General features: G+C 30.4%; 1 protein-coding gene across 6 annotated transcripts in view; it reads right to left on the minus strand.

The window, feature by feature from the left end:
• Rdga (retinal degeneration A) overlaps positions 1 to 24791 on the minus strand; it is a 110809-nt gene that overhangs the window by 11351 nt on the left and 74667 nt on the right. For 5 of the 6 annotated variants that reach the window (XM_026635280.2, XM_026635281.2, XM_064219088.1 and 2 more), the window contains 5 exons: positions 14601 to 14804; positions 8690 to 8779; positions 8433 to 8562; positions 8054 to 8360; positions 959 to 1127 (listed from right to left, as the gene is read on the minus strand). In XM_026635280.2, the coding sequence (XP_026491065.2) occupies positions 959 to 1127; positions 8054 to 8360; positions 8433 to 8562; positions 8690 to 8779; positions 14601 to 14804 (900 nt within the window). The remainder of the gene's footprint in view (positions 1 to 958; positions 1128 to 8053; positions 8361 to 8432; positions 8563 to 8689; positions 8780 to 14600; positions 14805 to 24791) is intronic. The other variant, XM_026635282.2, reaches the window with a different exon arrangement.

Here is a 24791-nt window from a genome sequence, read left to right on the forward strand (position 1 = left end):
ACTCGTCACCTAGACTGTTTAATAGTATCCTTTACAGTTGCATACTGAAAAAATTGTAAAACTGGATAAAATAAGCAAATATTTATAAATGAATATATTTTATATAGAAAAAATAATGCTAGTTACACGTGCATATAAATCAATGTTTTGCGGTTGTTCCCAATAGTATTCATCCGATTTCGAAGAAACTTAGTATGTTGTTATATGCACACACGCGAGCGTTGTGATATAGTGCCATTTAAGCTCAAAGGTGGCACGTGAGTTGTATCGGATAATTACTTACATAAACTAAAAGAGATATCGAATAGCTTGCCAGGCAATATATAGTTTAGATATATTAATGTACATCGAAAACTTAAAGACAAATTTATACATAATTTGTTTTGTTTTAGCCAAAAGATATGTTAGAAATATGTTCTTGTGTAAATGTTCTAATTTCAAATCGTTTTATAAGATAAAAATAAAAATAACACATTGCCTTTTTAATCTTTCAAGCTTCATAAATAAGATAAGGTTGATGTTTGAAATCGATGTACATACATGTTCATTGAAGAGAGATATAGTTCGTTCTTCGTTGATGTGGTTTAGGTAAAGCGCTTAACTAAGGTCGAGGGCACAAACCGTAACCTCCTTTTAATAATGTAACTGACGTACATATACAATTAGTGAAACAGCGTAGAATACGACTGACAATGGAGTATATTATATAAACGAATACGCTCGACAGTATCAGCCTATCAATTTTACTATATCGAATACAGTATATATTAAAGTTAAAATTATTTACCAGTCATTGAAACAATTTATACGTTAACGTAAACGAGGACGTGAGTATTCTTTTTGAGAATATTACAATTGAAAGAGTACGTTTCATATTCATTTATAATATACTAGCGAATCCTTGATATGAAAGCACAGCGACCGTAAAATTGTGAGGGTTTACACGTATATAACTCACCCCGCCCCAGCCGAGCGCTCTCGCGAGGTCATTTCCTGTGCCCAGTGGAAGCACGCCCACGGCTGGCCGCGATCCGATCCTGTCGAGTACGCTTAGAACCCAGCCAACGGTACCGTCACCACCACATGCGAGCACTCGCAAATTGGGTACCTTTCGAAACATTTCCAATCTGAAAAATTTAATACTGATTTATATATTTGTATAGATAATAACGGATCAAGATTAAATCTAAATTCATTTCACATGTTTCTAGTTCCGACTAATTTGAACTATTACAATATGTTATGACCAGATAATTGAAAATCCAGCTTTGTTACTAAATTGAACGCAGCGTGACTGGTTTGTTTGGAACAACAATGTTAAGCGTACTTAATCAATGCATGATTGAATATCTGAGTGTAATCAAGTAATTAATCTAACAACCCTAATCTACATTTTAATACAACCATGTTAAAATGTAGGTTAGGATTGTTGGATTCCAGGGGTAGTAAATGTGTATGTGTTATATATTATGTTAATACTGTTTATGGTATTGTGGCGTGTGAAAACAACGACCACGTGAGTACCTATAACACATAGTTACTTGATAAAAATAATAAAGTTCAGTACTTAAGCAAATTATAAACTTACGTTTTTAGAAATGTTAACAAGTTAGGTGGCGGTGAGTTGAAATTGCATCGAATTGACACAAAAAGTTGATACGGAATTTTATAACAAATTAAATCTCTCAAACACTAAATGCCTGTTAACTATATTATTTAATTAAAAATTATTTGAAACATTTTAGATGGAAAGATAGAGCTGGACATTTTAATATAAAAATACTTTAATATCTTATATGAATAAAATAGCAGCAATCGTTTGCTTTCTGTTTCCAAAACTCATCATGAAACCTTTACAAAATTTAAATGGGACAATTTCGGAACAAACCTATTTCGAACAAAAAATAATTTGCAAATACGGTGTGACTGAGTTGTGACTGAACATATATAAAAAAATAAACATCCGAATTAAGAACCACCTTATACTTGCGTTAAAAAACTTTTATTCCTATAAAGAGATCCCAAAGCGCACTAACAAAAGCACCATAAAAATACTTAAACACCTAAAAATCACATTTAGAAGCTGAACAGTATGTATGTAAAAATAAAAATAAGTTGTAAACATAACTATCTATCGCCTGAAGTCTTGATGATTGTTCTGCTATTCATCATTTAAAATAATAATAATAATAAGCAATACAACATCACAGAATTTAGAGAACTTATTATACCAAGGCAAACAAATGTATTTTTAACAATCGAGGAACAAGCCGAGTTTTCGAGGAGAATAAATATGATATGGATTTTGGAATATAAAGGCCTTCCTTATAAAAAAGCCAATAGCCATCTATTGCCTACTGCATTGGCAATCTTACAACTTTTAAGATGGAAATTCAATCTAAAATAGGTATAAAGTACAGGCGTGTAAACGAACTAAGAAAAATAGCACTTTGAACACGCGAATCCTAGAAAATTAAACAAATGAAGATATACCAAGTCAACCGATGTTATAGACGCCTTCTAACATACTAATACATCTAAAATGGAAATGCCTGTCTGTTATGAAATTGACCCGTGAGTTTACAACATCGTCAACAGGAATGCAAAGAAGAAATAAAAAATACAGGTCAAAAATGTGTAATGGTCCATAACCAGAAAATAAAATATACTAGATTTTTTTATAATTGAAGGCATATTTATATCATTATAAAAATTTCAACATTCATATACGAGTATCTTTTCGCTAAGCTACTCGGGTTACACTACAATTTTAGAGTTTTCAAACTCACCCTCAAAGGCTTCATATTATATTTTTTTGCCTTTTACATATTATAAAATTTCTAAACTGCAAACAATTTAGTAAACTTTTAATAAAAAGGTACAATAATTTTTGATATAAGTCCCTCTCATTATTATTCTAATTACGTCTTTGAATAGTTTACTAATATTTTAAGTAAAGTAATTGCTTTGTGAAATATTAATAAGCGAATAAATGACATTGCTGAAAGCAAATAATTACCTTCTAGTTAACAATGATTACCAAACGTGTGTGATAACAACTGAGACGAAGGCACGAAGGCTGTATGTTTACAAAGCGTTAGTTTGTACTTGGCATTATTAATAATACGGGACTGAAGAAACTTATAAAGTATGCAAAGTTTTCAAATGTGTCTACAGTATACAATGGGAAACTCTAGCTTTGTTTTGTAACAGTAAACAGTTGGTCTATATGACTATTCAAAACAAATATTAGATGAGAAGGTATTTATTTTTTGAAGTTAATTGTTCCCGTAAAAAATCAATTGTATATTATACTGTCTAAAGTGATATTATAGACTAATCAAAATAGAAGTCAGGGAGAAGGGCCTAAAGCGAAGATCCCGGCTTTAAATCCACTGAAGGAAACCTTTATGTTCCCAACAGTGATGGGAAATAAGAAACCAAGTAATCTATGACAATATTATCTTGAGTTTATAAGTTAACTTTGACATATTTTGAATGGGGCATAGTCTCCTTTTCTGGGTTCACATTTTGATATTCGTCCTGGGAATACCAGAACTAATTACAAGAGCGGCCGCAAGATGCTCTTAGCTCTTAGTTGTTAAGGGGACTACATGAGCTAAATGCAAGTTTTATAATGCAAGAAAGTATATGATCCAATGCAGTAAACTAAATAAAAAAAATATATGATAATCTTCAGGATACATGCTAGTTATATGCTATTTTGAAAACATGATGTAATTAATTTGGTTCGATAGAAAAAAATCACAAAGTTACCTCTAAACAAATCTTTTAATAAATAATAACTATACTTATATACATTCAATAATTCTGGTTTTTTGTCAGATTATTCTACAAGCAATATATTACTTAACCTCTGCGTCACTTTTTTAATAAAATCAATAGATGTTTTTTAAATCAGATATTCTTATTTTGGAACAAAATTCGTACGCATGTGTGCGTAAACGCCGTGTAGACATTGCCGGCCGAGGCCTGATGCTATATAGACGTGTTGATCTTTTCGTTACGAGCATCATTACGTTACGAGATATTTTTTTGTAATTTTAAATGTAAATTCATGTTTTCTTATAATAAATATTATTCTTTCTTGTAGATAAATATATTAAGTTAAAATAATGTAGTAGTAATTAGGCATTTGTTTTTTATTATATTATTTGTCATAAATTTTAATTGTGTAAATATGGGAAATGAAGAGAAACGCGTGAGGAAAACTAAAAACGTTTATATAAATTAAGCGCCGAACATACATATGAACGATATTAAAAGGTAAGAGTATTTTTTTAGTAAACATATTTTTTTTTTATAAATTATGAATATTGAAAACATCTATTAGAAAAAATGTGCAATCAGTTCGCATAGAATCAGATTTTTCGAGCTGTTCTTCAAATGTTATGATAGAGTATTTGGTGAAAGTAAGGAAAAAATCAATTGAGAGTGACTACTTTCGAACCCCATGAACTCGAAGCAATTTTATATTTTTCATTAAAAGTACTATGGGGCATATTTAGATACATATTTTTTAAATACATACGTTTATGATAAATAAAAATATAATTACTAACATATATTTATTTTTTACAGAATAAAGAAAGTCGAAAACAATAACACGGAAACTATTTATATTGCGTAAGAGTTTAATTTTATCGATTTTGTTTATAATAGGAATTAAAGTTATGTATAAACTAATTTTAATAATAAAAAAAAAGTAAAGTCGTATAAAAAAAATGTAGTTGTTGTGAACCAGAGAACTAGTATATTTAGAAGTGTCATTTGTACGTAATTCAAAAATTGTAATTTTTAGTAACGTCCGCCATATTGGATTGAAAATGGAGGCAATTCATGAATCGTGGATTGTCATCGAGACTAAATATGTGTGCCAACTTTCAGCTCCATAGCTTCAATGGAAGTAGGTGTAATATTGATTGCAAGATTTCAGGACATACGTACATACATTCATACATACAAGTGAAATTAAATAAAATATTTTAATAAAAAAATTAACACTAAATGTTTTTTTTTTTTGTAGTACCAAATCCAAATATTTTAAGTTTAATTAAATCAGTTTTATTTTTTAATAATTTTCGAATAACAGTCCAAAGCAATACAAATAATTCTAAAATCCTATCTATTTTTATGAGATTTATAATTAAACCTAGTATGATTAACCTAGTTAACCAATGATTCAACCAAATCGACTTGACGACATTTTTTTCTTGTAAATATTTAGATGTTTTTTTTTTAATTGAATATATATATTTTTTTCTTTGTGAACCGATATTAATAAAACGAACAAACACTACGCTATATGTTACTACACTACAGGTTTCGAACACTTACGATTTTATTATATAAAAAGATTATCAAACTTTTATAAAATATTAAAAATTGGTATGTTTTAATATTTAGTATAAGAACTAATTGTGGTAGGTATAATAATATAAATAAAAGAAAAAAAGGTTAAAACTAACTGTCTATTTTATTGTGTACAAAATATAAATAAAAATATTGTAAGTTTAATTGAATCAGTTTTTTTTATAATCATTCGTTAACTAACATCGAAAGAAATAAAAACAATTCTGTTGTCCTATCTATTTTTTATGAGATTTATGATTGATCTTACTTCGCTCGGTTTGGCGCCATCTATTAGAATATTTGGGCGTAACCTCGTTACCTCGCTTAACCCTTAGTTCACGGGCTTGCCGTTTTTGTCGATTTTGTAAGTGTGTGCGTGCGATTCTCAAGGGCACTTAGCTCTTGTAGTCCTCTTAATATGTTTATGTTAGGCCACTAACAAAACAACATAATATTTGATTGTTTATGTCGATAATAACTCGATATGTTTGTTTGTTATTAGGCATAACCAATCTATTACTGTTATTGTTGGTTCTCATCTTTCCTTCAACATTGACAAATGTTTTTTCCCCGACGTAAGTAATCAATCCACTTCGCGTGAAAGAAATATTGATTTATAAATATGGCCTTGTTAATTGCTATAATAAATTTAAAGGAGTTAAATGTATATCAACTTGTTGTTTATAAGTTATCAAGAAACGATCTTTTTTTAATCATATATTTTAATATTTTTGTCCGTATGATTTTTCGAATATTTTTATTGCGGTCCGTGAAATGCCAATAAAGTTCTAACATATTATATATAATAATATATAAGTCTACATATATAGTTAAAATTAATTACAAGTATCCATCTGTTAATAATAATATAGTAGTATAATAAATATACATTTTGTATTACACTGCGCACTTAGGTACCAACATAAGCAAGTTTGCAATTCATGATTTAAAAATATATTATATTGTTTTTGCCTGGCAAGTGTGAGATTACACACAACCATTTATCTAAATCGTTCGTCTTTGTGAAACTATCGTAAGCGTAGTCAAACTGTCTTTAGTTAGGAATTTCCAAAGCGGAACAAAAAGTACCTATTCTATTCAATGTATGTCTCGCTATTTGGTATCTATTTGAATATATTGAACGTTGTTTAACTCGGTTTCAAAATCAATAGCCGTTACATTAACAGGACGATTTTTCACACGTATAGTATAATGTTTTTAAGTTTACGACGAATAATATTCAAATCAGATATAAAATGTTAATTGACTAATGGTAATATTGCAATCAAAATTAATCTTATATAATATAAATTACTTACCCACGAAATATGCGTAGGCCCAAGAGAGAAATAGTTTGAGTAATGAGAAGACATAGGAGAAAATCACTTTTGTTATAATGAAACTGTGTAATTAGAAGTTTGTGCGTCATTTATTATTTCGTTACAAGTAACCTGAAATACACGTGACTATCGAAACATTATCTTTACGTTTTTATTTAGTAAATACGGACCATTAACATGTTACGAACAATCAATATAACATAAAACACATTTTATTCAACGATAAAAGTATAAAATTGCTGATAAAATTTTCGCACCATATTTACTGCATAGAGTAAAACTATTTGACATTTCACATTTTCACATATAAATATATACACACAGGCAGTTTGATCAAGCCGACACTATATTTCTACTAGATGCGCTGTGCATTTGGATGATACATATCTGTTAAGTAAATATTTTATGCCAATGAAAAAATTACTTCATAAAAATCATCTTCAGTTCAGAATATGTTCAGAATGATAATGCTTTTTCAAATTCCGCCACTTGTTGCTTTAATGCGTTCAGACATTACCAATGTTTCCAGCTTTAAATATTAAATGTGGATTTCAAATGCTCGCGTATGTTACAAAGTGTGTAGAGTATTTTCAGCGTGTAGCGTTTTCTTTAAATAAGCTTTAGGTATTCATTTTCATACTAAGAATTATTGTTACGTATTTAAATTTCAATCACATGCACTTGTTTCTACTATCTTTATATTTAATCAATGTTTTGTTCATTTCGACAAAAAATATAATTAAGGTAATTTGCATGAAATTTTTATTTATACGATGATTTGCTATTTGCGGTTGTCACAATGTTTTTTTCTTACAGTTCACACATTTTCAGTCGTCTCTTTTGTTTACATATACAGAATATTTTAAAGTGAAAACGTAATATTATATTTAACGATAAAATTTAAATAAATATACAAATACACTTGAGGGTAATGAGCCTTCATTTTTCCTTATTCAAGGATAAATTCTATTTTTTTAATAAAAAATGCCTCTTGAAATTCATTTTCGGTTTATAACACGGATTTAAATTTACGGTATACCAACATATTTGCTGAACGTGAGCGTATTTTGCACGTCTTAGTTATTTCCTGCGGTTCCAGCATAAGAATGAAGTTCATGCGAAAAATGTTAAAATATTTAAATTGTTACTGTCATTTCAATATATATCAAGACGAAAGCCATTTCGCTGTTACTGGATCACTTTTATAAAATAGTGTTAATGTTTATGAGTAAATTTGTGGAGTATTTAAATTAACGATAAAATAATAAGCAACTATGCCATCATACATTGAAGTTTATATCTGTTTGAAACATTTTAAAGGTAATAAATAATCGATTTACCCTGGTCCCGGTCCGCCTTGAGTGAGATCGAAAACTTGTCGGGGATTAAGTAGCCATTGGAATTTCTGCAGCAGTCTCACACCTTGATTGCCTCCGCTCTTGGGATTTATAAAAACCAGTACTGGTTTAACATTGGCGGTCGGAATTGGTTTAATTACGAAAGTCTTTTGTTCGCTTTTAGAATCTTTTCCTTTTTTCTTTGTTGTGCTTTTCTTTTTTGGTGATTTTCTTAAAGACGATTTAAAGCTACCTCTTCTCGGCAGTTTTACTATCCACGACGGAGGCACAATTATGTTGGATTGCGTACCTAAAAATATTTTTTATTCATAAAGTTCTTAAGAAATTTAAACTTTATTCGTCATCACCATATTCAACGTACCCAAAGAACATTCTTCCCCTATCCTTTGCAAATTGAAACAACTTTCTTTATTATGGTAAGCGTCTTTACACCAGGAACAACTTAACGCGACGATTTCCTTTGAACTAAAAGATAATTTGGCTTGGAGAGACTGAAAAATAAAATATTTTGTGATATTACAATACAACCCTACAAGTAGAAACTTCAAAAGCAAACAAAAATGTATTAATATAGTTAAAAATAGCTTCTCATAGTAGCAACACAGCATAAATACGCACACTATCACCAATTTCATCGTGTAATTCTATAGCCTTGTCTACAGATCTTTGAGGTATTAGACACCAGCCGCAGCAACTGCGCCGAAATGACTGTGACAACAAAACAATCATGCAACGCACATGCAAAACAAATACTAGTAACACCGAATGAAAATACATTGATGAAAATAATGAAATATACATTAAAAATTCAAAGAACAATAACAGGTTAAATTATCTCCACGTTCTGAAAAGCCCGAATGATCATTGGTTCACGGCAACCGATGGTAGCCGATGACGCAATATGCGACTAATGACCGATCAGATTAATTCTTTATTTTTGTAAGTTAATTAAAGATTGCTGAAACATCGTGAAATTGTTCCGTCACATTATATGGACGTGAACTTAATATACTGTTATTGTCCTTTATCGCAAGAATCATGCATATCATATGAAATGGGATTGATCTATGTTAAATGGCAATATACTCTCAGTAGTAGGTAATAATAATAAATATTAAATGACACATTGAAAATGTGAAAATAGTAAAGGATGCTATTTAATGGTGGGCTTTGTGGACGATATGCTAACATGTCATTAAAAATGAAATTTTAATTTTGCGTTAGGGGACCCGAACAATGTTTTTTCGTGTCTCATGCAAGGCAAATGCAAATAATTTCAACTCGACAGAAGGGTTGGCTAGCGTATACTCGATAACATAAAGCGATAACTCTTACTCTATAGCAAGTAAGAGGAGCGATCCGTATAAGGATCGAATTATTTAAAATATTCTATAATACTTTCTATTGAAAAACAAGTCAGAATATTATTTAATTTTTATTATTGTTTTCCTGTTTTGTTTTAATTTATTTTTTGTAATCAATAGCGTTACAGAAGTTATTTGTACATTTTGATTTAAGTTAACTTATAAAGCCATACGGAATACTATCATGAAATTAAATAATATAAATAATATTGTTCAACGGAGGTATATAATGAAAATATATTAGCTAAAAGATATTCACAACTTTAGAATACATGTACGCACGAGTATATTTGTTAATTCTTACGGTGCAATTTAACTATCTGGTTTTTGGGTTAAATATTAGGTTATGTCAAAGAGAACAAGTCGAGATGTTGATATACATTGTTGTAATTTCGTGTCAGACGTATTATAATAGAATTTTCAGCATACTTTGAGTTTGACTTAAATACATTTAATAGTTGCTTGTTTCAACAAATATATATAAATACAAGTTAAACAGAGTAAAGTAGGTATAAAGATATCTAATCAGATGTATGTATGTATGGGGACCAAACCCACCCACAAAATCTTTACCAGTGTCAGCCAGGGTCCCGCAGTAAATCTACCAAATTGTAAATTCATATATTCCCAATCGAATGTGATAGAAAGAATATAATGTCGACGGTTCTATTATTATTATAAGTTTTGATGGCTAAGTGCTTAAAACACGAAATCTCAATTGTAATCCGAATTTATATATCATCATAACACTCTTATTAGTAGTCAATCTTTGAAGTAAGGAAATTACTACTGAAATATTTCTTGTTGTGTTACAAATTCTCTAAGCTTTGTAACATTCTAGAATTTGCAAGTAGTGTAGCGGATTAATTTTCAAATTTTCCAAATTCTCTTTGACTAGAGAGGAGACATTTTACCAAGCAACGTGAAATTTTAAAGTCACTCAGTCCACATTTCTGTTTGAAGGAATCCTTAATTTTTTATACTATTGTTACGTTGGTATATAATATTTAACATATTTGTCTAATCATAGTTTTTAAATTTATTAAGAAAGAAAGTTAAGGCCTGCTCTCAGTTTGAGGAAGTTTAATTCTAACTTGCTGACCAATAATGGATTGGCGGATACCCATGTGGCAGATTTTCATCTAACACACGCTGGTGTTTTAGTTCACCTCCGAGATGAATTATAAACACCGAGTTTAAACGCTCAATATCTGGTTAAGATTCAGGTGTTCTAACCATTGGGCCATCACGGCCCAGCACAGCAAAATCCGATCATTTATATATACTATTATTATTAATTAACCTTTAACAAAGCCAACGAGACATGAAGGTTACAGCCGCCTTGTCCAACATCTTATTAATCTAGCGGAATTTACCTTCACAATAATTATTGTGAAATTAACTTTAACTTTAAAATAATATACCGATTAATACAAGTAAATTTTATATCTATTTGTTTATTCAACACGAGATTGATATAAATTACCCATTTACATAGTTATTTATATAATGTACATCGGAGAACAAGTTTTTTAAACTATCTTTTTCCTCACATTTAAAAACATCGAAGTATCAATAAATCAGGCTTCGCGTGTAACTTTATATACAGTTAAGTTAGCAAAGTTTATAAAAAGTGTCTTTATGATAAAATGAAGAAAAGTTCAATGTGTATTTTTTAATTCAGAACTAAGAGGAAGACTTGGTTTCTTTAGATTTTTTTGAATGAAATTATCTTGTAATAACAGTTATTATTAGACTTAACACTTATTATTACATTATCAAGGCGGTGTCAACAACGGTATTTCAAAAGATAAGTCTTAAGATGATGTTTTTTGCTTCAGAATAACTGTTTTTCTATACAATAATCTACTTATGTAACAACGGAGATATACATATTCTAACATCAACGAAGGCAGGCAGGCCTAGCGGCAATGAAACTCACATTTACGCTGACGCAGGTGCTTATAGGTTATGCTTATAAGTTAGCTTCGCTAATTGATTACCTGTGCTTAGTGATAAAGTGAAAGATATATACCACATATATGATAACTACCATATGTGTGATAGACATCGGAGGCTTGCTTAGCAGGCCAGACGTTGCGGCGTCATGGTAGCATATGTAAGCTATTACGTGTCGTCCCACTACGACGAATAGGATACCGCTGGTCTAGTGTGCAATCTGGCAGTAAGCCAGACGTGAATATACACGCGTGGAATACAGAAAGGCAAATTCCAGCATCAAAATAAAAAAAATACTAGATGGATTTTTTTACAATAATTTATATGAATAAAAAATTACTTTAATGTGCTTTTGTTAGATATAAAATGCATATTAAAATAAGTTTTCAACGTATACAAAGCCTAAGGCGATAAACAGTTACGCAAACGCAAAGTTCACCCCTGAGCTTTGAAGGCAGGATTGAAGCTGACCACAAAGCGAATCGCTTCATTGAACTATACAATTGAAAATACCTTTCATATGATAGTTTCACTATTAAACGTGGTATTTAAAGCCAAATATTATTTTAGTAGCGCCATATTGAATTCCAAATTTATTCCGATTGACGTTCAATATTAAATCAACTAGATAAATTTGAAATGTAAATCCTAAGATTGTTATAGTCCAAAGTTATGTGTTAATAAGGTAATGAAGACTATTTCTATATTTTAAGCTAAAATAGCTAAATTCTTTTGTAATAGAATCAGTATGTATAGCATGACAAATAAATTTGAGTACTGTGGTAGAGTCACTACGTTGTCGAAACCAATATGATTTGCACAACCATGTTGAATGAAGATCATCAACTAGGCTCGTTAGTACGTTACAAATGAATAAATTAAAATAATCAACCACATGGAAACTGATCTTAATGGATAAAGTTCTTTGTAAGCAATTTATAAAGGAGTATAAGTACTTAGCAACAATTTCGTGGTCCTTTTTGTTGTATGACAGGATGATAAATACGTAAATACATTTCACAAGATACTAGATATTATAAAATGATTTCTTAGAAATGTGAAAATTTGCGTAATAAACGGTTGAACGGGTTCAAATTCATTTAGGTACGTTGTAGTAATAAGATTTATAGAGATAATATTAGAACAGGGAATCATTTTAAATATGTTTATTAAATATAAATATTTTTTAATAAATTAAATAAAACTCTTTTTTTATTATAAAAAAATATGATTGTTAAACTTTCAGTTCAATAAAGCGATGGAACTAGATAGTATTACAAAGTATCACTGTAAGGGTGTATTAGTTATAATTTATAGCTAATAAATATAAAATCATTAATAAAAATTTTAATCAAATATAATTATTATTTTATTCTTTTTATTGGAGCCTGAAAAGAGCAAACATTTCTATTACAATTCTAGTATTACTATAATTTCATTTATACGAAAATATATTTGCTATTTTCTTTTGCAACGTAGTTCCATCCGATTAAATCCTTCAGAGTTTGCGATTATTTGTTCGTCGACGTATCAAGTAACGGGGATCACAGCTTAATGTTAACATCGAAGTACGCTATACTTATTCGTAAGCACAACATTCAGGTCGTAATATCGGTGTTTTGATAGTCGATAGATATAACGATCAAGAGACACTACAATACACTTGAATTAGTATGGAAGATTTTACACAACTATCCTATCAACCGTTATAACCTAACCGTGGCAAAAAGACGCATCTGCAATTATAAAGATAAGTTTTCGAATGTAATTTAGTGCATTTTATATATAGATATAATATAAGATATAGATCTTTTAATTTGACCGTGCCTATGTGAATAATAACATAATTGTATTCTGATTAGTCACGTTATACTACAGTAACGCAGTGATTCTACTATATTTAGTTCCTAAATGGCTAATGGTCGTATACAATTAATTGTGATCAAAATAATTATCTTACAGGGGCACTCTTATTTCTTTAACAATTTGCTTATAAATTACGTTATTGATTTAACATGATTGCATTTGCATACATCAAAGGTAATTGGCGCCAAAATTATCTTTAGGGGGAGCAGACGAGGTGCGGCAAATAGCGACTTTGCAATTTACATACATCGACAAATTCAAATTGAAATTCTTACGAGTAAATTGTACCAAATATATACCATTAACATCCTACTCGGAAACTTATCGGGGACAAAATGAATTAACCTCGTTTGAGTTTATATATTATAAATTATAAAAAAAGTAAGCAAACTTTATAACACTGCTAAGTATGATAAAATACGTAAAAAATCACTGTGTTTTTAAATAAAATATTAAATTTGGTTTCTCTCGTATACCGCAGCTGGCCGTGAATTGTAGTTTTATTCTCTTTTCCAAATTTGAATACAGAGTGGGTTTAATATCTGGGTCTTTATTCCGGAAAATGAACATGTTTGTCTAATTAATGCAAATCAACATAACATCTCATGACTAGCCCCATGTAAGTATAAATTCGGTTATGTAATTATTTTGAATACTATTATTTTTACCACAGATTCGTCAACCGGTAACATGTAGACATAATAATATACTAAATATTCAAATGAAATATTACATAACCAGCCGTTGCTTTACATCTAATAATATTTTATAACGTAAAAGTTATCTGAATTCCTAATCTAAATTTCAAATATACCGTCTCATAGGAGGATAATATTTTACTTGCAAAAAATATGTATATAGATTTAAATAAATATTTATTTTATTGTTTGTTTTAATAATAATTTATGTTAATACATTGTTACATTCTTTTAATTAACTTTACCTCTCAGTATGTACAAAATACTACAACTGAATTTTAAAGCAATTCCATTTAACTGGTCGAACTGACATGTTGCAAATATTTTAGTTTTTCCAAAATAGTCACCGGGTGAAAAGCAATGGTTTAAATTTATTTTGTTTCGTATTAGCTAGTATTTAATATAACTTCTCTAATTTTCGCTTTAATTAAACAAGTTCTCTTTACATGGCAAACGCGTGGTTATTAAAGAATGCTTTTTAAAATATGCAGTGTTAAATATTAAAATAGACACACAAAGTATAAAACTATGAACACACGAATGTTAAATACAACACAGAACACAAAATGCTTCAACTCTTATTAATTTAAATACAAAAACATTCCACAGCACAACTACTTTTTTTTTTGGTTTTAATTTTACCTTGCCGCAAGCCTTGCACTTGCCCTTTTCGGTGCGCCGGTGGACCCAATGGTGGTGAGTCAAGGTTTGCTCTCTGTACTGCCGTACCCCCACATCTCGGAATGTAGGTTTGCAGGTGAACTGAACGCGGTCTATGAGAATGTCGATGCACGCAGTGTGCGCCACGATTTTGCACGCGGAACATTTCATTCGTGCTCCATGCTTCTGTACAAAAGAAAATAAATAGTTTAGCTCACATACATATGTGTATACAATGTCATACCTATATCGTTACTTAATTCTCAATACATTCAAATACACAAACGAAAACGCTGCCAGCGTATTGTCCTCTTGAATTTTATTTTGGTAAAGATTTCACGTATTTCGGGAACTGTGCAGAAATTTAACAAGGCTTTTAATAAAAAATTTAAAAGTCTACTCCGCGGGTTGTTACAAAATTTTAGAATTTCTCTGTAGATTTATAGCTCATTTTTATCACTTTGGTATGTTTATAATAAAGCTAACGTTGTTAGCATTTAAAACAAATACGAGTTATATTAATAAAACTTGGTATGTCTCAAAACATTATTGATGTTTTCTATAATAATTTGATGAGTTAAAGCAAGTTACGGGCAAACATTTACCTATATAAAACAGATAATCGATATATATACGTAGAAACTATACATAAGATTTGTTGCCATGTAAGAAAATATATAATTGTTTACTTTTACAACAACTGGCTGAATAATTTACTCCAACCGGCGCGCTGTTTGCAAATACGTTATTTTAAGTAAATATTTTTACATGTAGAATAAGCTATGTATATTTCAATATAAACCCATTGAGTCGAATTTGATAACATCACCGCTTGTCAACCCATCGATACATGTAAATTCACGATAACGTCTATAAATATTATGAAAAAGACAAAAATGAACATTTGTAATATAAAATATTTTTGTCACTTAGCTTGTCAATTTTCGTTAGGTATCTATAGCCCTTCTTAGATATCATTCTTAAAGACTGTTTCGTTAAATACTGATTCTCCATTTCTATCGTTATTGATTTCACATTCGAAAAAAGAAGACGTGGAATTGTACTTATAATTAATCACACCCATAATAATGTTTTTAAATAAGACCGCTTTATATATATATATTACTTGAACATCGAAAGAAAAAATAAAGAAAATAAGTCTATTCCTAAAACGTACAAAACATATACCTACACTTGTCTTAGTAGGCTTAAAAGAAAAAAATAATTTGATCAGCACAAAATAATAAGAACACAATATATCGCTGCCTAAATTCAAAAATACAACAAATCAAAATTATACATTTTTACAGAAAAGCTAATCGAAAAAAAAGCACTATTTTTTGTATATTACATTCTTATTTTATATCAAACATATACATATTATACATCGTTAGAAGCGTATTTTTAAGCGGCATTATATTATTTAAGCATTTTTTTATAATAAAATGTATGCTAGAGGAAATATAAGCACATAAGTTACTTTTGAATATGAAAAATATTATTGAAATGTACTAAATGTGGAAAAAAACTACCATAAGTCAAAAAAAACGTTGTATTAAAAATGTTTCTCTATAAAACTTTTAGATATACAATAAAAAAATGCCATGCATTTTAATAAAAAAATAAAGTTCTATTTAAAACTTAAAACAAATCAAAGTTATCCTTCAAATAACAAATAAAAATCTTCGAAACTGTTGCAAATTAATCATCAACTATTTTTAAGTTACTGGCGGCAGCAATTATCGCTGTAAAATATCACATCAAATTCCTCAGTAGCTATGTTTTTCAAATGTTCTAATTACATAAGCACACATGATCCAATTTCGTTTACTCCTCGAGCCCCTTCCCCGTCGTGCCATACAAAACAAGTAGTCTTTTTAGAGCCCAGTTCAATAATAGTAAAATTTAGAACATTTATTTTTGATACAAAGTAAAAACTAAATACTTCGCCCCGTGGAAAAACATTACCGCCTGTAAATCTTATACAGCTACTATCAGATTCTCGCTAACATTTTCTTTATCCTTCTCTTTCTCGGCTCTTGCAAGATCTTTCTCTTTTAGATGTTCTTCGATATTTTGGTTCTATTTCAGTCATGTAATTATAAATAAATTGTCTTTGAGCTTCCAGATCCAGTATTCCAATATTCGTTAAAAATAATTAGTCTATCCTAAGCAGTAATTTTTGTAGAACACTGAAACTTGCATTTATCAGAACAAACCGACCTCATTTTCTTTTCTTCTATTTATTTATTTATTTAAAAGGTACATCAACATCACACATATTCAGCACTTATAAATAACAGATAAAACAAGAGGAAAAAATTAGGACCTGATATGAGTGACAATTACAGATGTACACAACATTCACACAAAGAAAAAAAAAATAAAACTTATTGTCTACCTGTTGAATTTAAGTAATAATTAAAAAAATATATATATATTAAAGAGAAATCATAAGACCTAATATACAAAACTAATATATAAAACCATAAATAAAAATCCACAAATGAAAAATAAAACAATTATATCTTAGTAACAGTACACTGATAAAATGTGACTACAGACGAATTTTTTATTGATAGATTTTATTCTTAAATCTAGGCAAGGCATCAGAAAATATGTCAAGATGCGGGATCTTAGAACATAGTTGGTTGTACTCAGAGCAAAGTCTATTCATAGGACAATGTTTGCCGACATTTGTGCGAGAGACGGTTGTATGAAATATTTTATAAATAGGCTTTCTAGGAGGTCTAACGGGTACTGAGATGTTAATATACGACAGAAGGTGCTCACTTCTGACTACCCCGTTAATAATTTTATATAAAAATATCAGGTCATGCATTTGCCGACGTTTAGACAAGGCTTCCATTTTAAAGAAATTTAAACGCGTGTCATATGGTGTTCTATGTGATGATCCACTACAATTAAAAGCAAGAGATCTGGTAAATGCACGTTGTAAGTTTTCTATTCTCTGTGAATGAACTGTATACGTGGGGTTCCATACTTGGGACGCATATTCAAGAAGACTTCGTACAAGAGCATTATATAGGGTAATCTTGGTGTTACTGTTAAAAGTTTTTGTGTTTCTCTTTATGAAACCGATCATTTGTGATGCCTTCTTGACTATGGTTTCAATATGAGGAATAAATGTGAGTTTTTTGTCGATTATAACCCCGAGATCACGAACGTCATCAACTTGTTCAACCGATTCTCCATTAATTGTGTATTCAGCTGGACAAACGTTTATTTTCATTTTGGTAAAACGAATGTGGTAACATTCTTCTACATTTCTCTTCGATTTCGACATCGACGTATATGCTTTTCCACTGTTTCTTAATAGTTTCGACTCATTTTTCTTCCATAAATTTGGGTTGGCCTTCCGTTTGCGACACATTTTTTCTCGTTTTCAACATAAGGAGACATCGTTTCAACACTTGATATACCAAAGCTGGGAACCTGCATGTTGTCGTGGTCCCATTGTAAGTCACCTGGTTGATCACTAGTTTCAGATTCCAGTTTCATCGGGACATCGTCACAAAAAATGTTTGCTATTCTATGTAAATTAGAGGGCCCAAGTTCAGTAGATAATTTTTGTAGTTTTCGACAGGAGGTTTAAGTTAAAGCTAAATCATGCTTGATTTGAAAATCAGGATCATTAACACTATCGTCCGAAGAGAAATCTTAGAGTGGGTGGGGAAGTGTCGCTGTCACAATCGCTTTCCTGAACAACTACGTTTGGTTTTCTTCTTAAACATTCATCATCAAGTAGACAAACTAAGACTGTTCTGACTATCAGGAATAGAATGACTATCAAAAGATTCATTCAAAGGCACATCTGTTTTTTCCAATATTGGATAGTCAGTTTGTAAATGTGTGTGTTTACTTATTCTGCTATTACTATATTTTACGATGTTGAATATTTTATGTACTCTACTAATCATTTTGTAAAAACTGATCACCCAGGTTCCTAAGCCGCCGCCTCTTTTTAAACAACGATGCCGTCCCAATGATTCAAAATGAGAGCGTTTTAAAAAAATTCTACAAATCATAAAAATGCGTAAATAGATAATTAAACAAAATATAAAAATGAACCACTTTGAATTAATCATGTATTTAACGTTAATACGTACGAAATAATCGTCATATAATACTACATAAATTAAATCTATTACATAAATATATCAAATTCTAAAAATTTTAAAATTACAATTATTACAATGCTTTGCAAAAAATATCCTAAAGTAATGCATCTCAAAACATGACCTTATCGATTAACCTACGTATTAAAATTATTCTGTTCAAATAAAAAACTTTATATCTAATAAGTTTATTTTGATTAAAAAAATAAAGTTCATTTAGATATATTTTCTGTGCAAAACAACCAGTTTTTGAAATATGGTAGTTTTGATTTATGAATAATGTCACACTTACGTGAATCCTTTATTCAAAACAGAAGTATTCCGAAATATGGTTGTTTTCTGTATTAATTAACAAGTAACTAAGATTCATTTTCGAAATATGGCACTTTTTCATAAAAGAAACGTGCTCTCAGTTCGCTTGTCGACACGCAACTGAGAATATGGCAGTTTAGATTATATTTCGCGCATTCAAAACGAAAATTCAAAAGTAACGGTTGCGTTATTTTGTACTTAAAATTAAGAAATCAATGGGTGTCTTTTTTAAATATAAAAATATGTAGGATTACGATTGTATTTCTGCAATAAAAACATTTTTGCATTTTTTTTATTCGTGGTACTTTTGATTTGAAGCAGCGATATATCAAATTCCTTAAAAGAAGACCATTTAAAAAAAAAGCTATCTATGTGGCTCGAGTTCGAAATTCCCATTGAAAGTGTCGGTTATGTTAAGACATTGCCATGTACTAAAAATCAGCAACGAGACAATGAAACAACAATTACGCTTCTTCGTTGCACGCAATATCACAACAAATAAACATTTGGATTCGTGACTTAACCTTCATAACATGTGTAGCGTTATCTTAAACCTACGTGGGACGCCGCTCCGCTAACTTCAGATGGCAGATCTCAATTTACATCACGCCTGGGGTAACGAGGTAATCTTGACCCAACGCTATTTACGCTCGAGTCGGATAATTACATTATAATGGAACACATTATGTATATATAAGTTTCCTTTATATTACAAGAATAAAGTGGGTCCATTCAAGTTTCTAGTTTGATTATTAACGACAAAACATCGCTTAATATTTTGTAGGTCACGTATACCCCTGATAATGTCGAACAGGCCCATTCATATTCAGTTTGATCCAATTAAATTAATTCAGTAAGTTTCTCAGATATGCGTGATAATATAAAACAGATTTCTAATTAACTCTATTCACTATATTTACTCGCTCTCAATATGTTTTTCTTTTATAAATAATTGGACGATAGAAATATTAAGATATTCGTTAAGTTTAGATACTAAACTCTAGGAGTAAATATTTAATTAAATTGAATATAATGAATAATATTAATGAATTATATTTACATACTTTATTAATTATTGAATCCATTTCACGCAATCATTATTTCTTAAATAAATATGGATTTATATAATGGCTGTTCTTAATCATATTATAAATATTTTAATGAAAATAATATTACAATGCTAATAATTCGAATATATCCACTAAAATCAAAATTAAAATCAAACATACTTCATTGAAGTAGGTTCTTACAAGCACTTTTGAATCGTCCTAGTACAAGATTTATTTTAATTTAAAGCAACCACCGGTTCGAAATATTAATTCTACGAGAAGAACTGGCAAGAAACTCACTAATTGTTTTCGTCAATATCAAAAAAATATATATTAATGGAATAATAATTATATTTATATATCCTGTAGTAATAACAAAAAATACGAACTTATAACTCTTCTATCATTTATATTATTTTATAATCTTGTACAGTGTAATGAAGCGCCATTTCACAATGTTTTCCTAGACCGCCGAACACAAGTAGAAATTATAAGCACAAAAAAAGTCATGAAAACTCACCGGTAGTCGCCCTTTGGTCTTATAATATGAGCTGTGGCATTATGGCTTTAATTTTATGTAATATTTTTGTTTATATTTTATATGTACTGGGTACATATGTACATATAATAATATACTTTTTAACTAGCTAACTAGGTAATGCTTTGTGCAAGCCCGTCTTGCAGGGTAAAAACTTTTAAATCGTGAAATATATGGTGGTCCATTTTCCTTTGTTATAACCGCATTACAACGTAGGCTGCAAGTGTACGTCACATCTTACGAAACCATAACAGAAATCTTTGACGTATAATTTAGAAAAAAATAACTAAATCATTACGTAGTGTATATATATATAAAACAAAGTCGCTTAACTCTGTCTGTGCCTATGTATGCTTAGATCTTTAAAATTACACAACGGATTTTGATGCGGTTTTTTTAAATAGATAGATTAATTTAAGAGTTTAAATTTGTAATACATATACAATATAGTAGAGAAACACTGATTTTAAAGGTTTCTGAAGTGATGTCGTAAATAAACACATTTTTTGAGCTTACATTGCAAACGCTGGCTGAACCCTACGAGATAGATCAAAATAATGTACACCTTAAAAGATCTTCAAAAAAAGTCCGCGATGGTATATGTCTATCTTTTAGGGATAGCCCACGACAACTATTTTTTATCTTTTACTTTTTACGAAAAAAAAATGGCTTGTTTTCGAAGTATTTTTAAGCAATACAGTCTTTATCCAATTAAGTACCTTAAATACATTGTGCATTTAATATAGATCAATATAGCCGTTTACAGTACGTAATTTGAAATGAATATTTTTGAAGATATTACAGATTTAAAACGCAGGGACATAGCGGTTTGTATTGTCTAACGACTGAATAACTGTAAACGTTGTAAGACATTCTGTAGTATATATATATAGTATCAGCATTGCACCCATGCGAAGCCGGGGCGGGTCGCTAGTAAAAATATAAAACGAACTTGATAACCTTTGCCGAATTAAGAGCTGAAGAAGAATGCGTTCTTTCGTCCGTTTATTTAGAAATACCATGTATATCGCATCCGGTCAATGATACAGACACTTAATGGAACGAAAAGCGCGCCTACGGCGAACTTGACTTCGATGCTAACTTAAGCGCGCTTTCGACAGAGTCGTGAAGGCATCGCTCGGCAGAACTTACTTACTGCAAACGCATTAGCCGAGGTCACGGAACTGTGCTACCGTTCCTGAAGTGCTTTGAGTGTTATAATTCTTATTTTGATTACTTTGTGTGTGAACCTAATCGTGTAATTAAATATAGTGTAATAAAGTGTAATTAAATATTGACTATGTGTTCTTTGTTTTATTTTCATAATAACACGATGTACAATAATAGTGACAATAGATCTGATGTCCCTCCGACATGTATATAATACTTATATTCAAATGAAAAACAATATTCAGATATGCTAAATTTATAATATTTCTAGTTTATCACACAGTACAGTAGCACTGCCTCATATTACTGAAAACATTTTCATGATTCAAGTTTCTCAAAAATGAATAAATTCACTGTAATTAAGACACTGTTACTGTTTGCTTGTTTGTTCAATCAGTAACTGAAAATAAGATTTGGTTTCTCCATTAACATTAGAGACACGACTTTAGGGACAAACAAGAAACAAAAACTAATTAAAGCTTGTTAGTAGGTAATTTGGCGTTGGGAACAGTATTAATGAAAAGCCGTAGGTAGGAAGGTCGTGCATGTAAAAAGTACAAATAATTATTGGTTAAAATTTCTTGGCGACTACAACTTGGTATACTATATAAATACAGATTAAAAATTTGAATGTAACTATGACTGTCTGTTTTGTACTGTAACGCTATATGCTAAGCCGAGCCGAGCCGAGCTAAGCCGAGTCGAGCCGAGCCAAGCCAAGCCAAGCCAAGCTTCGGAATTGAATAGCCGACCCATTATTTTCCGAACGTTACTTATTAGTTATGCAAAAGAGAATGTCGCCCATGGCAACCGATATAACAGACAAAAAGAAAAGACGGGGTCGCTATATCAACAAAGCGGGAAAAGATAACAGAGTTGTAAAAATATAAAATATTAATAATAAAAATATATGTACAAAATAGTTGTTGTTATTGCCTTTCGTTTCAGTACCTTAACACAAATAAAGCTTACTTAATTAATTTGTGGCAAACGAAGTTATTTGAAAGATGCTATACCTTAATATGTTGGTTCAAAATGTAAAAATAGTGAATGATTAAGTATTTAGCAAGATATTTAGTGGTTGTGTTGTACGTGTTCACGTGTGTGTACCTGTGCGGTTTTCAGACGTTGTTCCGCAAGACACTGTGAAAGTTAAGCGTCATATGTATTAAATGAAAAATAAAAAATATTAACTGCCTTGTAATATCATTTAGCATTAATAACCTCGTGTAAAATCTAAACGAAATATCGGGAGTTTACAGGAAAATTTACAGGTACATAATCTGTTATAATAATAAAAATATTTAACCGAATAAGGATTTATAATCATGATATAAATTCTAACTCTTTCATCATGAACAAAAAAGGGGTTATTGTTGCACAACTATAATAGTTAGATATACAGCCTCGCAGACTTCATTGTAGGTAATTATGAGTATTGCAAACATGTCCTACAGTAATTTATAAAAATAATATAATTTATAAGCTAATTTTTGATACGTGTAATGTTCACATGTAAAGTCGATCTATCAAAATTTACTAAGCTCATAAATATCTATACATCTACGATAATATTTTCTTTTTTTTTTTAGCATTAGCAGCCTGTAAATTTCCCACTGCTGGGCTAAAGGCCTCCTCTCCCTTTGAGGAGAAGGTTTTGGAGCATATTCCACCACGCTGCTCCAATGCGGGTTGGCGGAATACACATGTGGCTGAATTTCGTTGCAATTAGACACATGCAGGTTTCATCACGATGTTTTCCTTCATCGCCGAGCACGAGATGAATTATAAACACAAATTAAGCACATGAAAATTCAGTGGTGCCTGCCTGGGTTTGAACCCGAAATCTTCGGTTAAGATGCACGCGTTCTAACCACTGGGCCATCTCGGCTTTATATTTATAATATTTTCTTACGCCACTTTCTTTCAGAACTGGAACTATAGGTGATACCCTACTAGATGAGCCATTTACTTCTTCTAATATATATTTTTGTACCAACTCATTAAGTATGGATTTTGGATTAAAGTACTCCTAAAGAAGTTGCGGTAAGCCGCCCTAGCAAATTTCGGGACCAACTTCCTATCACTTATACTGTCGTATTCTCTGAAACTTCTTTAAATTTAAATTTGATTTGAAATGACCTCAATAGATCTAGCGGTACTGCACTACCATAAGCTACAAAAGTCTTGTTAGAATTCCAGTTCATATTTGTTACTTGAGCTTTATTTTGTTTCATAATTTATTAGGTCTGTCATGTGATTAAATTATGCTACATACAGCCAGAGTCTATAAGCATGGCACTCTTGTTTCACCATGCTACATTTTATCTTTAAATCATTTTCCACTTTAAAAATTTATCAATTTTTTTTTAATTACTTATTATATTATATTATATGTTGATTCGGTCTTATAAGAACTTACAATGTTCTTTCTTCTTCTAGCTTGCTCTTTTTAGGGTCTCTAGTTCAACATTTTACCCTAAAGTGGTCTATAATTCCACATTTTAAATAGGCCTTCCCTCTCGCAGGTCTAATTTTAACACACGACAAAAGCTTTGTACTTCCACACTTTTTGTCCAAAAATTTCCAACTGTCTGTTTATGGTTTCTAACACATTAGCTCCTATTACTATTTCATCTAAGGTCTACTTGTCTCCTGCTTTTAAAATTGTCTTTCTCAAATCGTCTGATCTATCTTTTCTATTATTTGAACGTTAATGTGGTCCTCTTGATCAAGAACTGATATTTACAAGCTTGATGTCTTAACTTTACTAGAAACTTCTGAAACTTCTCATCAGAGTCTTGCTTTAATAAGTGATGAAATCTTAATAAATGCAGTCCTCCAAAATGAGACCATAACCGACCTTTTATATGCTGCTCTCGTCCTGTACTCACTGGTACAATATATTTAACTTTAAAACAAACTTAAATGTTTCTCCAATTATATTTAAGTGATCAGTGTTATT

The sequence above is a fragment of the Vanessa tameamea genome, chromosome 3 (genome assembly GCF_037043105.1).
Source record: "Vanessa tameamea isolate UH-Manoa-2023 chromosome 3, ilVanTame1 primary haplotype, whole genome shotgun sequence".
Taxonomy (NCBI): Eukaryota; Metazoa; Arthropoda; class Insecta; order Lepidoptera; family Nymphalidae; genus Vanessa; species Vanessa tameamea.